Source organism: Egretta garzetta, unplaced genomic scaffold, assembly GCF_000687185.1.
Source record: "Egretta garzetta isolate BGI_Z169 unplaced genomic scaffold, ASM68718v1 scaffold397, whole genome shotgun sequence".
NCBI classification, from domain to species: Eukaryota; Metazoa; Chordata; class Aves; order Pelecaniformes; family Ardeidae; genus Egretta; species Egretta garzetta.
The window spans coordinates 6,799,548-6,813,569 of NW_009260493.1; the positions used below are offsets into that span (position 1 = coordinate 6,799,548).

General features: G+C 41.8%; 1 protein-coding gene across 1 annotated transcript in view; it reads left to right on the forward strand.

The window, feature by feature from the left end:
- The window catches only part of MAP7 (microtubule associated protein 7), a 106,150-nt gene that overhangs the window by 87,327 nt on the left and 4,801 nt on the right, over positions 1-14,022 (forward strand). The window contains exons 10-17 of the mRNA XM_035899878.1: positions 66-181; positions 583-863; positions 4,298-4,481; positions 6,394-6,589; positions 8,116-8,217; positions 8,509-8,559; positions 8,649-8,706; positions 11,157-11,295. Coding sequence (XP_035755771.1) covers positions 66-181; positions 583-863; positions 4,298-4,481; positions 6,394-6,589; positions 8,116-8,217; positions 8,509-8,559; positions 8,649-8,706; positions 11,157-11,295 — 1,127 coding nt within the window. The remainder of the gene's footprint in view (positions 1-65; positions 182-582; positions 864-4,297; positions 4,482-6,393; positions 6,590-8,115; positions 8,218-8,508; positions 8,560-8,648; positions 8,707-11,156; positions 11,296-14,022) is intronic.

Sequence of the window (14,022 nt, forward strand, 5' to 3'; positions counted from 1 at the left end):
GCTTTGCTTTCTTTAGCCGTGTGAACTCTGGCTTGACTTTTGTCTTTTTGTTTGCTGAACTACAGCCTGACAAAAAAGAAAAGGAGAGAGACCATTTGTCATCCAGCTTCTCAGCCAGCTTTAAAGGAGGTCATTTTTCTTCCAACCCCAAAGCTAGATCACCAGCTCCCTCTCCAGTTTGGTAAGACAAGTACACACTTAGCTGGACGTTGAGCTATAGGCAGCTGTTAATTAAATGTGAAACAGTGGAAACTTGTTTGGTGATGTAGATGTTTTCTCTCTGCAACAAAGGAAAGACATTCCTGGTTTTAGAAAAACATTACTACTGCTTTGAGGAAGGGGAAGGAGGAGGAAGTTACCTGGTTTCTTCCCTCTTGGCTGGGCTCAGTGCTCACACATCTGGAGAGTTACAGAGAGAAACATTTTGCCTGAAAGCTAATTGGTCACTACTGCAGTCCTGCTTGATAGCAGAGAAAGAGAGAAGCTGTTTTATTTTTAGCTATTGTAGTTGTAGAGGTGATTCGTAGGTGGTGTCCAGCAGAGCATGTCTAATAGTGATTGTCACTCTTTGTGGTTACACAGGCATGCGTCAAAGTCTTTGCCTTTTTTGCCTGGCACACCCAGGCAGATAACTTCCCCACCTGGTTCCTCCAAAGTTTCCTCTGCTCAGGCACGTCCTCCTTCTCCTGGCAACATCCGGCCAGCCAAAAAAGAGGTCAAACCAGAGAGTAAAAAGAAAAGACCAGAAAAGGAGGCTGAAAAGGCCAATGAGGAGACAACAGAAGAGAGTAAAGGAGCTTCAGCAGGTGCTGGAGAATCTGCAAGTCAGGAAGAGCTCACTGTCCAGGCAGAGCTCACTCAAGGTAAGGAGAGATCCTCCTTTAGGTTAAGGAATGTCTGAGTGTGTCTTACGTTCTTCCTTCCCTTCCTCTGAAGCAACATAGCTTTCAGTAGTTTTTTATCAAGTGTTAATCAAAATTCTTCAGAAGGTTCCTGTAGATGTATGTTCACTGAGGAAAGCGTAAACGGGTTGAAGCCCTCCTGCTTGTAACAGTCAAAACAACACGCCGACCTGCCTCGCAGTGTGGCTTCCCAGCCCTCTTCTCTGCCCTTCTGGATGGTGATTTTTTGTCACTCACATCATGACACAGCTTCTTTTCAAAGCGTTGAAGTAGAATAATAATGATCTGAAGATTAACGGTGCAGGAAGTCATCACACAAGGGAGTGTGAGTGGTGAGAATGTCCAGCGCTGCTGGACACTCAGTACAGTTGTGCTGATAACACTACCAGCTTACCTATATTATTGCAAGACTACTGCATCATGGGAGAGTTTAGCAGGATAAAACAATGCAGAGAAGAACCAAGGAGAAGAGTAAAGAAGAGTAGGCAGAATTTTTCAGGGAAAATGAGTTATTAAAAAAAAAAAAACCCAACAAACAAAAAACCCCACACCAACCCTGAAAAGCAGCAAGGCAGAAAACAATGTACACACAAAAAAACCCCAATGATCATAAACTGTAGGAAGGGCAAAAAGTAAACCTGAAAATGAAAAATGTAGGTTTGTTCTAGCAGGCATTTTAGTCCATTGTAAATACGGCATAAGCTGTCTGTGTGACCGTTGTGACCACTGGGATTCCCAGGATGGGTTTCTTAGGATTCTGAACTTAAAATTCATAGATTCACCTGTGATTGTCCTTCAAAAAAAACCTCTTAAGTATTAATAATTCTGCATTTAACTACAGGATATGTGGTTGAGGGTGGTGGTTCTGCGAGAAGACCTGACGTGAATGATTTCTTTTGTTAATAAGTTCTGTTACGGTTGTTCCAGTCTGATACCCAGGTCCTAACACACAAGGTGCAAACCCACAAAAAACCTAGAGATTTACAGTAATAAACAGGTGCATCTATTGTCTGTGGGCATGTAAAGAAGATATAATTGCCAAGTTAGCATGGGCTTTCACTGCTCTTCTGATAACATTTTGCCTGCTTCCTCTTAAGGAGAAAGCTTCCTTTTAAAAGGATTTCAGGGATACCACTGAGATAACTTTGCAAATGTTTACAAGCCGTAGTTCCCTAGTACAAGGTGCAGACCAGAGAGAAACATTGTCATGCTTGTTGAACAGTTTAGCTCAGGAGGAAGAGAGGATCAACTTCTTTGCAGAGGCAGTCAATATTTGAGTTTGTGACAAGGTCACTTAGTATGGAAACAGGTTATGCGTGCTAAAGATAGTTGAAAGTGAAGTAGCTTGTGTTCACAGCAAAGAAACAAGTAGTGGAGAGGGGCAAAAGAGGATACTATAGGCAAAGTGGTGTGCAGCACTTCAAATTGGATGTCTTTTGCCAAAGCCAGAGGAAGTGATGGTTGGGACCAAGGATTGAGACCTCAGGCCAAACACTTTACATGTGAGGTTCGAGGGCAAGTTTTGTACTGCAGATGGAGGCCCAAACTGCCAAAACTTAGTCACTGGTTGAAGGCAAGAATCTAGAGAGCGGCAAGCATTTGGAGCTAGAGGGACAGTGCCAATGTCTCCTAGGTCTGTGGTGCAGGCGAACATAGCTGATTTCTGCCAATTAACTGAACCTTTAACCTGTCTGGCTCAGCCACCTGCCAGCTGTGTAGTCACAGGAGCCAGGAGGTCAGCAGGTAATGATCACTGATGGAGCTATTCAGGCTTTTGCAGGCAAAGCTCACAATGACTTTACTAATACCAATGAAGTTTTAAAGCTATTTTGGGTGTGCCTGTGTAAGCTGTTGTCATCTTTTCTGACAGCAGGGCAGGTGTGCATTAAACAGGCTACTTGTTATGCTGCCAGCTTCGGCACCTGAGGCAACAAGTGAGCCCCAAGCAGCACAAAGCTGTGCTCCCTTCAGGAGGGCTCCCAAGCTTTAGAGTGATCAAGTTACGCTTTTATATTTGACCATCCCAGAATTTTCAGCGTTCTTAGCTATATCTTGGAGGTTAGCCCAGGTCTGGACTGTTCTCTAGGGCTGGACTGAATATCTGTTTCGGTAGCGTGAGAGAATAGTGCTCTGGTTGAGGCTAAACTGTGCCAGCTTGCCTCGAGGCTAGAGAACAGGCTCTGGCACTCTTTAAATTAACTGATATACATGTATCACTTGAATCCAAGGTGAACACCTGAAGCAGTTGTAAAAACTATGCAGGTCTTTCTATTTGGTAGAAGAGCAGAGAGGTCAGCAGATGTGAGCATTCAGCATAGAGAAAGCAGCTGAATTTGTGTTTGTATACATGACAAGGTGTAGGAGGGGGTAATCGGGGAGGAAACCTCTCTTGGAAGTTGTTAGTGAGGTGAGGAAAATGCTGTAATGTCCCAAAGGGTAGCTAGAAATGTAGATTTAAAAATCATCTCCTGGCTGTTCCTGATGACTTAATTTACATGTATCTTCCCAGGATCAGAATCTGATTCCATTGATGGTTCAAAGTCTTCCCTAACCGTGTTTGCCTGTGTTACCAGATACGATTACCCAGGGAATGCTTCCTTCAGTTAGCTTGGTTGTTGGTAATGGTCCCTGGCCTCTACAGAAGTGCAGCTGAGGTGCTCTGTATCTGTGCTAGAGAATGCCAGGCAAGCTTACGGAAAAGGTGAGCTAGCGTTTGACTTGAGAAAAACCTGTAATACCAACTGTTGCAGGTGGCCAAAGCTGGTTCTGGGGAAAGAATTTACATGAAGGCACTATTACAATTTGAACAGAAGCCATAGCGGCAAAGCTTGCTAAGAAGCTGTGTTCTGGTCCCACGAGTTGCCTCGAGTTGGAGTAACTGCAAAATTGATGATGGTTTGTGTCCTACTCGTATTGCAGATCATTTCAGACAGTTGATGTTTGAGGCCACCAAGTCACCAAAAATGACTGGTCTATCACCATAAAGTCAGGCTCTGCTCTTCAAATGTAGACTATCAGACAGAAGAAAATATAATACCACAATGTTTCATTTATGCTCTCCAAATAGAATTGAGCAAACTTAAGAAGCATGGTGGTGGGGACTTGCTGAGTCAGCATAACTCCTGTTGAGCACCCTTCAGCATTTATTCTTCTGACAGAAAAGATGATTTAACCTTTCAACTGGAGCTGCTTTCACATATCCTGTAAAAACAAACTTCCCTTGAGGAATATGAACCCCTAGCATCTAGAAATTTCTTCTTCCTCTGAATCATTTGTAAAACCATGTAAGCTTAAAAAATATTTTAGAGTATTTGAAACTATTTTCTGTTCCTTTCAAGAGTGTCAACTTGGCTGCTGTGTCTGTACAAACCAGTTTTCCTTCCCATCTGTTTCAGCAGCCAGCCCATCCCTACCTCCTGCTCCGCCAGCTCTTTCTCCGCCTGCAGCCCCCACCAAGCCCTCTGCAGGTACCACTGACCCTGAAGAGGCAACGAGGCTGCTGACTGAGAAGAGACGTCTTGCCCGTGAGCAGCGGGAACGGGAGGAACAAGAAAGGAGGGAGAGAGAAGAGCTTGAAAGGTGACTCTAGACCTCTGCAGTGGAGAAGATCTGTTTTCAGCAGCCTCCTAGCAGCTTCCTGTGTATATTCTGGTGTTATATTGTGATACATGAAGCACAGTACTGAAGTGCAGGAGGCACAAGTTCCTCCCTTAAAACTAATTCTCCTGTTGGGGGTTTTTTGTAGGCGCAATATATACCTAAGCAGATCTGTAAGGTTAAAACTTATCCCAAATAGTGCTTTCATATAGGACAGGAGGAGAGAGCAGATCCTTGCCATAGTGATTCGTTGTTTCCCCGTTGACTAACAAAGCTGTACTTGTTTATTCTACATAGGGAACTCTGCACAGCTGTTTTCAATTTTGTGATGGGGACAATGTCTCTTACTTTGAATTGTAAGATCTCTACCATGGCTGGTGTTTAGGTGTCCAACAGCTGTGACTTAAACCTCTGTTTCCTCATTTAAAATAAGAGGCTAATTGATGTGTCTTGTCTTCTACTGGAAAATGAGTAGCCCATCTGGATACTTACAGCTGTGGCTATAACACAAGTTGAGCGCCCTTTTTAGAGGGGTGTGCCATGCCTCTGGAATTTGTTGGAGTTCTTTAACAACATTGCTGAATATAGGAGCAAGGCAGACCCAGTTAAAATAGTTTGGCTTTCCAAAAGGCTCACAACATGGTCCCTCTCAACAAGGGGTTATAAAGAAAATAAGCTGCTGTGGCATGAGAGTAATATGGTGAATAAATACTAAGACTGAAAGATGGAAAACAAAAGGTAAAGAATAATCAGCTTTCACAGTGAAAGAAGTTTCCAGTCTCTGTTCACTGCCTTCATAAATGAACATGAAAGGAGTTGTAGCCAGTGAGATAACAGTGGTCTGCAGTGAGATAAAGCAGTTGTGAAGAATTTCAGACCTATCTTTCATTGCTGAGATTCAAGATGGAAGCTGAACTGCAGTACTACTAAACATAAAGGGATGTGTATAAGGAAACAATCCTAACGTAACTTACGTGGTGGTAGTGGTGGTCTCTGGGTTAACTATTTCTGAGGGAAGACATCTTGTTTGGAATTGAGTATATGAAAGTATCAGATGAGTCATGGTCAACAAAATAATGAACTGTTACAAGTTACTGGAAAGGGGAAACAAAATGAAAATGGCATTCTGTACTATCCAAGGTGAATCTACTTCTTGAATGCGGAGTTTTATATTTTTTGAGATGGTAGATTTAGTAAAACAAGGAAAATAAGTGCAGACAGACATCAAGGAAGATCACAAGTACAGAACAGCTCCCATATGAAAATCTTGTAAACAGGTGAGGATTCTTCAGCTGGGAAGACCATCTGTCCTCTACTTCTGAGTGGGGATATGATAAGCTATGAAGTCCTAAATAATATGGGTAATGTCAAAGGTGAAGGGGAAAAGTTATTCACTCTCATAATACAAGGATGAGGGGACATGAAGTGAGGTTAGGAGGTAAGGTAATGTTCAAAAATCAGCAGAATTAGATACTTTTTTTAAAATTCAGGAGTCATTGCTGCAAGATAAGGTGGACACCAAAAATATACACTATTTCAAAATATGACCAAATGAAATTACAGAAAGTAGTGTTTTGCAAGATGCATTAAAGTCAATGATACTGTTTCTGATTCAGAAAGTACCAGAGTCATAGATCAGTGTAAGCCAGGTATATGCTGGAGAAATATTGGTGTTGCTTTGCAAAGTTTTTATGTTCCATAGGGCTTTACATCTGGCCCTGCTGGAAGCAGAACAGATGACCCAGTTCAGGTGTTTCGGTGTTCTTGCAAATGAGAGCGGTGCAACCTTTATACAGCTGTTCTGCAGTGCTGGTGTCTTGGGTCAGGATTTGCTGTTGGTTTGGGTTTTTTTCCCCTCTTTTTTTTACGTATTATGCTTGTTTCATGATTGCAGGCAAAAGAAGGAGGAGCTTTCACAGAGGATAGCTGAAGAAAGAGCTCGCCGAGAGGAGGAAGAAGCTCGCAGACAGGAAGCAGAAAAAACACGAAAGGATGCAGAGGAGGAGCGGGAAAAGGAAGAACGGCTGCGCCGGCAGGCAGAAGAGAAAGAACAGAAGGAGAAAGAAGAGATGGAGCGCGTTCAGAAACAAGTATGCTCACATCCTGGAATTTCTGTGCCAGTCTGGTCAGCAGTGAAGTGGATGAAGCAACAACTCTTATGCAGCACCTAGATTAGAGGGATATCTAAAACTTAAGTGCTATATATAAAGTGAATGGGGTTGTGGCAAAGCTCACTCCATGGAGTGCCTCAAAAAGTAAAGATACTTATTGTGGTAGGAAGTTGAGTCTTGTTTTTGTTTTGTTTTTTCTTCCCTGTAGAATTTATTTATTTAGGACAAATCCTTTCTTATTCCTGATAAATTATGATGAAAAAAATCAACAGAGTTGTATTGGGAGATTTTAATGAATGGTGTTATACCAGAGAACTCTTTGTCCACACAGTTGTAGAACGTCTAGATGCCAAGATAACTAAGTGTTCAGAGTGTCAGAGACGTGGCACTGCTGAGTTCTAATCCTATGCCAAATATTGCTTTTGTGTGGGGCTGGTGGGAAGGGGTAGGTTTTGATCACTTCAGTTGAGCCAAGGAGAACCTTTACCTGGTAAAGGTAAATGTTCTCAAAACCTTCTTCCAGCTACTCAAAAGACCTAACAGTAAATAAACCAAAATACCACTTTTCAAGTGCTCTTGTGTTTGATGGGCATAATGTTGGTTTACCAGCTTCAGGAGAAGCTGTGGTAAACAGTTTTGGTAGGATTCTCCTCTTCTCACACATACTCTTGCTTTTGTGCCTGTGCTTTCTCGCCCCCAAAATTCAGCACTTCAGTCTGCCTCGTCAGTTTTTTCTTTTGGTATATAATTAAATGTATGCTTCCGAAAATACATGTTTAAAGGATCATGTTAGTGAATACAGCTTAGAAACTGCAGTTTTCTTTTTCAGAAGATGTATGCTGCTTCCTTTGAAATGCTTAACTGAGGTACATCCCCAGTTTAGAACTCGGAGATAATGCATGGCCAAGTTTTTTTTGGATGTTACAGCCTTAAATGAACGGTTGTAGTAGTTCCATCATACAATACTGTCACTGGAGCAAGGCCCCTCTACGGTGTATTCCAGACAAGTTTTATATTTAATCAAATAAGCAGTGGAAAGATGGAAAGCTCGCGCAAATGTACCTGTGGCTGTTTGTCCTTGGTCTCATTAAGCGACAACTGTGGCCAAATAAAACATTCTACTGCTTTTGTTTGGGACTCAAAAACATCCACCACTCCAAACATGAATCTCTTGAATACTTTCCTGGCTGCTGCTTCAACACTGAAGGTTAGGAAATGTATTCCTCATTTGTCGCCTGCTGTGCTTCCATGCACATGACCCAGAAAAGGCACAGAACCAAATACGATGTCCATTGTTTAGTTACGCATCTCTTAATGTTATGCAAAACATGGAGATTAATCAAGAAATGAGCAATTCAGTCTGAAAAGATTGTTGGTGATTTGTAAATCCCAAAAGTGTCTTTTCATGGTGTTCTAGATAACGCATAGTTAAGCAGATAGCAGTGTAAATTTGTCCTTAAATAGCAAATTATTCCTCACTTCATTTTCTTTTACCATCAACTCAGAAAGAAGAGGAAGCTCGCCTACGGGAAGAGGCAGAGCGGATTCGATTAGAACGTGAAAAGCATTTCCAAAGAGAAGAGCAAGAGCGCTTGGAAAGGAAGAAGGTAACTCAGTACATGCAGAGAAACTGGAATTCATTTTGCCTTAGCAGTTTGCTTTCACCTCAGCTGTAGAAAGTTATCCATGATAGAAATATTCCCACAGAAAAGCTGCAGTCATCTGCGTAGCCTGATGTGAAAGTGAAGGGAACGTTGCCAACAGTAATAAATAATTCATCTTTTTGCAATAAACAGATGCAACTGATAAATGACAAGCAGTTGTGGTTTAGGAGACACGTTTTTAAATTTAAATTAATACCAGCAAACTTTATTTTACCCCTTTACATTTCATTGTAGAGGCTTGAGGAGATCATGAAGAGAACTAGGCGTGTAGAAGCTGTAGATAAGGTCAGTGCTGCTACTTAACGTGTAAATACTGGGCATATTTCACTTCTTTAGTGCCGTTTTTAATTTACAAAACTGTGCTTCCTTTGTAGAAACCCAATGACCAGCAAAATGGACATATATCAAAGGCAAATATTACTGGAGAAGCAGGTATTGTGTTTAACTGTGCCCTGGGCACAACCAGTGAATAAATGCCCACTAATCACAATGATTTGCAATACGTTTCTGAAGCTTGGCACACTAATTGCAGTAAAGAAAACCATGAGAGTATAACTGAAGTCTTAGCAAACATTATTTATTTTGACTTTCCACATAGGTAGTTAGCCGTTACTAAATAAGTCAGCTGTTTTAGCAACTTTGTCACATTGGTGTTTAACTAAGCTTACCAAGCTTAATTATTTATAAGGTGAAAAGAAACAAATGCTCTTCTGATTCTGATCACAAAAGAAACAGGTTCTGTAGTTTCTTTTGCATAGTATTACACATCTGGTTATTGCAGACTTATTCCATTTTCCTAAAGGGTTATTTCATCTCAGTCATCAAAACAAACTGTTCATTATCCAAACATCTCCCTGTGAGTTCTCTCTTCCACATCTGCGTCCTTATTCACTTGGTCATAATTTCTATTTCTTTCAAAATTCAGCTCCTACAAAAGTTTAGAGTCTCCGTGTCACGCCCACACTTTCAGTCTTCCCTTCTATTCTGTTCCCTCTAGTCTTTTTAGGTAGTTTTATAAAAGATTTTTATTTTGCTTCCTTCATTGTAAGTATTAAACAGCTCGTATGCAACTACCACCAAGTATGAATTAGCAGTATTTAAAGATACTGAAGTCAAGCTATCAAATGGCTTATCCTATTGTAGCATAACACATTAAATGACATCAATCTTTATTTATCTTTTGTGTTTGAGGCGAGTAACATAGAGGACAAATAACAGCACTGGCTGGGTGTACTGCTTTTTTTTATGTTTGAAGTGGATGCTATAATTAGCACTACCAGGAAACCTTTTGACACAGATTTTATTACGTGTGTTTGGAAGTTATTTGTTTACTTATTATTTTAAGGGTGAAAAAAGTTTGGGAACCACTAATACAGAATGCATCTGGGATGCCATCTTTTGCTGCAGGCACTGTTGAAGGTGCTATAGACCACTTAAATAATTCTTGAAGCTATAAATGGTTCTCTGACCTGTGGCTAGCGCTTTCCTGCCTGAGGTGGAAGACAAGTAGTCAGTTTCCGAAGGCATATGAGAATTTGGACCTCCATTTCCCCAGGCCCAAGGGAAGGCTGGAGTCCTTGAGTGATTGGATAAAGAGAAAACTGCCCTCACCTTCAGGGCTGCTCTACTGTTCGGCTTTGCTTTATCTAGATATGCTATTGAGTTAAAGGTATGAATGAATGGGCATATTTCACCTAACTCTAACTTTACATATCATGCTCTAACAGACTTCTGACTATTCACAAATGGTGATTTTTTTTCTTTTTTTTTTTTTCCAGTCTTACTGTTTGGCAAAATATGAGGAGACCTTTGTGGGAATGGTCAAATCACACAATGAAACAAAATCCATCACCTTTTTGTCATTTGTTTGGCCTCTCCTTCAAAATAGGAGATAACTCTGCCTTTCCAAAGCAGAACAACTTTCTTCTGCTTTTCTCTTTAAAAAGTTAAAGCCAATGTATTTGCCTCTTGTTCCACTTGTAGAAGCACCAAAACCTGTATTGCTAATACTTGTGTAAAAACTTGCCAAAGATCAGACTGAGACATTTGGTGTAAAAGACTTCAGCTGAGCACTTAGAGTGTAGCAAGACAAGAGCGGCTGAAGGGGGGGTCCCCTCAGGTGAAGTTTTGGGTAACAGAAATGAATGTGTCCAAGCCTATGAATGCTCAATTGTCCTTGTGATTATCGTAACAGATATTAGTATGGGTTGGGTGCAATTGCTTCCTTTTATCGAGCTGTATGTGGATTAGCGTGACTGTAGTTACAGTGCAGAAGGCTGTAGTTGTACTTCAAAAGAACACCGTGGGGCAGGTCAATAACATTTATCATGTGGTCTTTGCATGAGGCACAAGGATACTCTAATTTTATGCTACTCTCTACAGCATTTTATAGTAGTGATTTGGTATTTGTTGAAAGAGGTATCCTTCCCATGGAGATTTTTTTTCCCCCTTGATTTCCAGTTACAGTCAGTGATCAACACAGGAACCAAGAAATACCACTGTGTGGAACTGATGATGTCCCAGTGTTCTCCTATTCCAATCTCTATTGCTGCTTGAAAAGTGCCAGCATAATATTCTGTCAGATACCAGCCTATTTTGACCATTGGCTTATGTGTTGGAATCGTGTATATCATTGTAAAATGTTTATTCTTGCCCGTAAAGCTATAGCATTGAAATCTGTGGCATTTAATTCAGACCTGAAACAGGGCTTGTGTGCCCAAAACTTGACAAAGGAGGTGGGGTGGGGGAGGGAGGGATGTGGAAACTATTTTTTAAACCTGTAGCTTGCCTTGACTGTGCTGTCTCTTGTAGGAGATGTTTTATCCTACTCTGCAGATAGGTGATGTTGCTGGGGTTTATGAAGACCTGTTTTCTCTCTCTAGTTGTAAGCTGTCCTGCATCTCCCTTGGAACCCGCAGGAGGACCTCAGCTTCAGCCGGCAACGCAATCTCCGCACAACGGGAAACCTGTCACTTGCACGCGTGTGATTGTTTCACAGCAACCCCCAGTAAATACGGACAGGTAAGAACATTGCTAAGTGTCGGAGGGTGTTTAGAGGATGAGGGTTACGAGAGTAATAAATGATTTTCAGGTCCATGTATTCATTAACCAAGTAAGAGACAGCTGTTCAATCCGCCCTGTTTCCTGTTTATCTTTTCCTGTGTTCAGAAAAGAACTTTATCATCTTTCACTTAACAGTAACCCATTTGCTGACTGACAGGGAAGAATTTTGTAAAAACACAGCACGTTCTTTGCAGTGTTTGGAACAATGTGTTGTTTGCCAGCAATTATCACATAAATTGAAACTCAGTGGAAAAGGCAATTTTCTTCTGTTCCTTTCCATGAATTAAGCTTTATAAAAACCACTCTGGATTTGCAGTGCATTTTCTTGATTGGAGTAACAAACTCTCTGCTTCAGCCTAGGTGTTGTGATTTCTGAACTGCTTGAAGTATTAGCAAGTCTTGCTTACAAAGGAAAAGTCCCTCATGTGAGATACAGAGCTATTCATTTTGGCTTTGCATTTTAAGAAAACCCTTTGTCCTCTATAAGGAGAATTTGGGGAGGCAGATACTTAACACTGGGAGTTCTCTGAGGCCATGAAGTGAGTCACTCGGACTTTGAGAAATTGTTGAAATGCTTGAAACCTCGGTGTTGAACCGAGTGAAATCTGTTACATAAGCATGAGCTGTCAGTTACTTCCATTTCAGTAAAGCAGAAAGCCAAATAATCCCTTGGTCCTTTCATGTTTTATGCAGGTAGTGCCAGAATATGCATGCAAAATCCTGAATGTGGGAAGCCGTCGCGCGGGTTGTAATAGGCGGTAGGCTTCAGGGTGTGATTGGCACTAATTGAAGGAGGAATTTGCCCTCTGTCGGTCCCTCCATATGCCTGGGGGATCTCAGCCTGCTGTCATGCTGACAAGGATGCTCCTGCTGAGGGAGGTTCTGTCAGTGACACTGAGCTGCGTTGGATGAGCTGCCCAGACCTGCCTCATAAATGTCTCGGGCAGCTATTAAATGTTAATCGCTCCCAGCCTTATATGCACCTTGATGTTTGTAATCTAAAATGTGCCACGCTATCATGTGGCATTATAATCTGTGTGGAAGGAACCCCAGGGTGGCCAAAGTGAAGAATGAAGAAATGAGATTGAAGAACAGTGACAAAAGTAGGAAGCGTACATAAGGCTGTGGAAGGGGAAACTGGTGCGCCAGGTTGGGGTGTGGAAGGAATCTGCTTTAGAGGTGCATCCACACTGACTGGGAAGGCAAAGGCTGAAGCACTTGGTAGCATCCTGCTTTAATCTTAGCCCAGGTAGCCTGAAAAACTGTTGTAAGGAATACATAACAGCACAGATTTTCATTGTATGGTAAAAGTCACAGGTGCCAACACCGCTGCTACTGCATCTCATGTGCTGCGGTTGTCTGGCATCTAGGTATGCCTGATCCTGTAGCACACACAACAGCAACAGGTGGAGGTGGTCTCTTGGGTGAGCACCTCACTCCAGTCCCAAGAAAGGTTTGGCTTTGGTCTGGAAAAGACTTGAGCGTGTCATAAGGGCAAGACAGCTTAGGTGTCTGACCAGAACTTAGAAAGGCTTTGCCTGGCGGGGGGGGACACCTGTGGCATCTGCTTGTATGGGAAGGAAGAGGGAGTGAAGGAGAGGAGTCGTCTTAAGGCCTAAAGCAACAGTCAGTCTCATTCCCCTCCTACAGTGTAGGGAGTGTGGGAAGCTTCACTGGCTCTAGGACAGGAGAAGTGTCAGTGTCAGTGGGTCTGGTTTTGTACAGCACTGGGGTCTAGCCTGAATGTGTGTCTTTGAACAAGACTGGTGTTTGGTATTCAGTGACCAAACCTGGCATACCTATAGCTGGGGTCACTCCCCAGACACTGCAGGTGCTCTGTCCCTTGCACCCATAGTGTGGAAGGAGGGTGACTTGGGAAGCTGCTAGATGTTTGTGCAAAGATAAAGAGTTCTACTCGGGGGCCATGGTAGGAGGTTGCCTGACTGCTTTCTGTGCTGAAGCTTCATCCCTGTTCCTCCCCATTGTGTCATCCATCCGTGTCAGCTCTGTGGCTGGGATTCAGTTGGAAACAGCGTGCTTGCTTCTGTGGTCACAAGAATTCTGGAGGAGTGAAGGCAACTGATTTCAATACTTCACCATTCTCTGTTGCTGCTTTTGATCAGCAGTGCAGATCTTGCTGTGCTGGAACTTCATTAGCTTTCCAAGATAATTGATCTTCATAAACCCTAATGAAAATGCTGTGATCTGCTGCATTATTTACTGTATATCTATTGTCAACAATTATTAGTTGTATTAACATTTATTGCAGATGATAGATTGGTGCAATCATCTACCCCACCTAATAGTCTGTCAAAATTTTTATTGGTATTCCTACTCCTGTGTGTTAAACAAATGAACATTAATCAATTTTCCGTAGGCTTACAGCTTTACTTTGTATCATCAAAGAAAAAAGATATATTTGTTTATGAATTGAGCTGGTTTACCATGTTAGCACTCGAGGTTTTCAAATAGATCTTACATGAACTCTCAGTTCATAGAAACAATTTCTTTTTTCGTGGTTGTCTGAGTTAAAATGATGTGTCTGAACATGAATGTGATTTTTGTGGTATGTAGTTTTAAGTGGTGCTGCAAGGGTTCTGATTTTGCCACCTGTGCTTGCTTCTGAGTATCTTCTCCACAAGTAAATTGGGTTAAACAATTTAATGCTCAAATGCTAATGAAGAA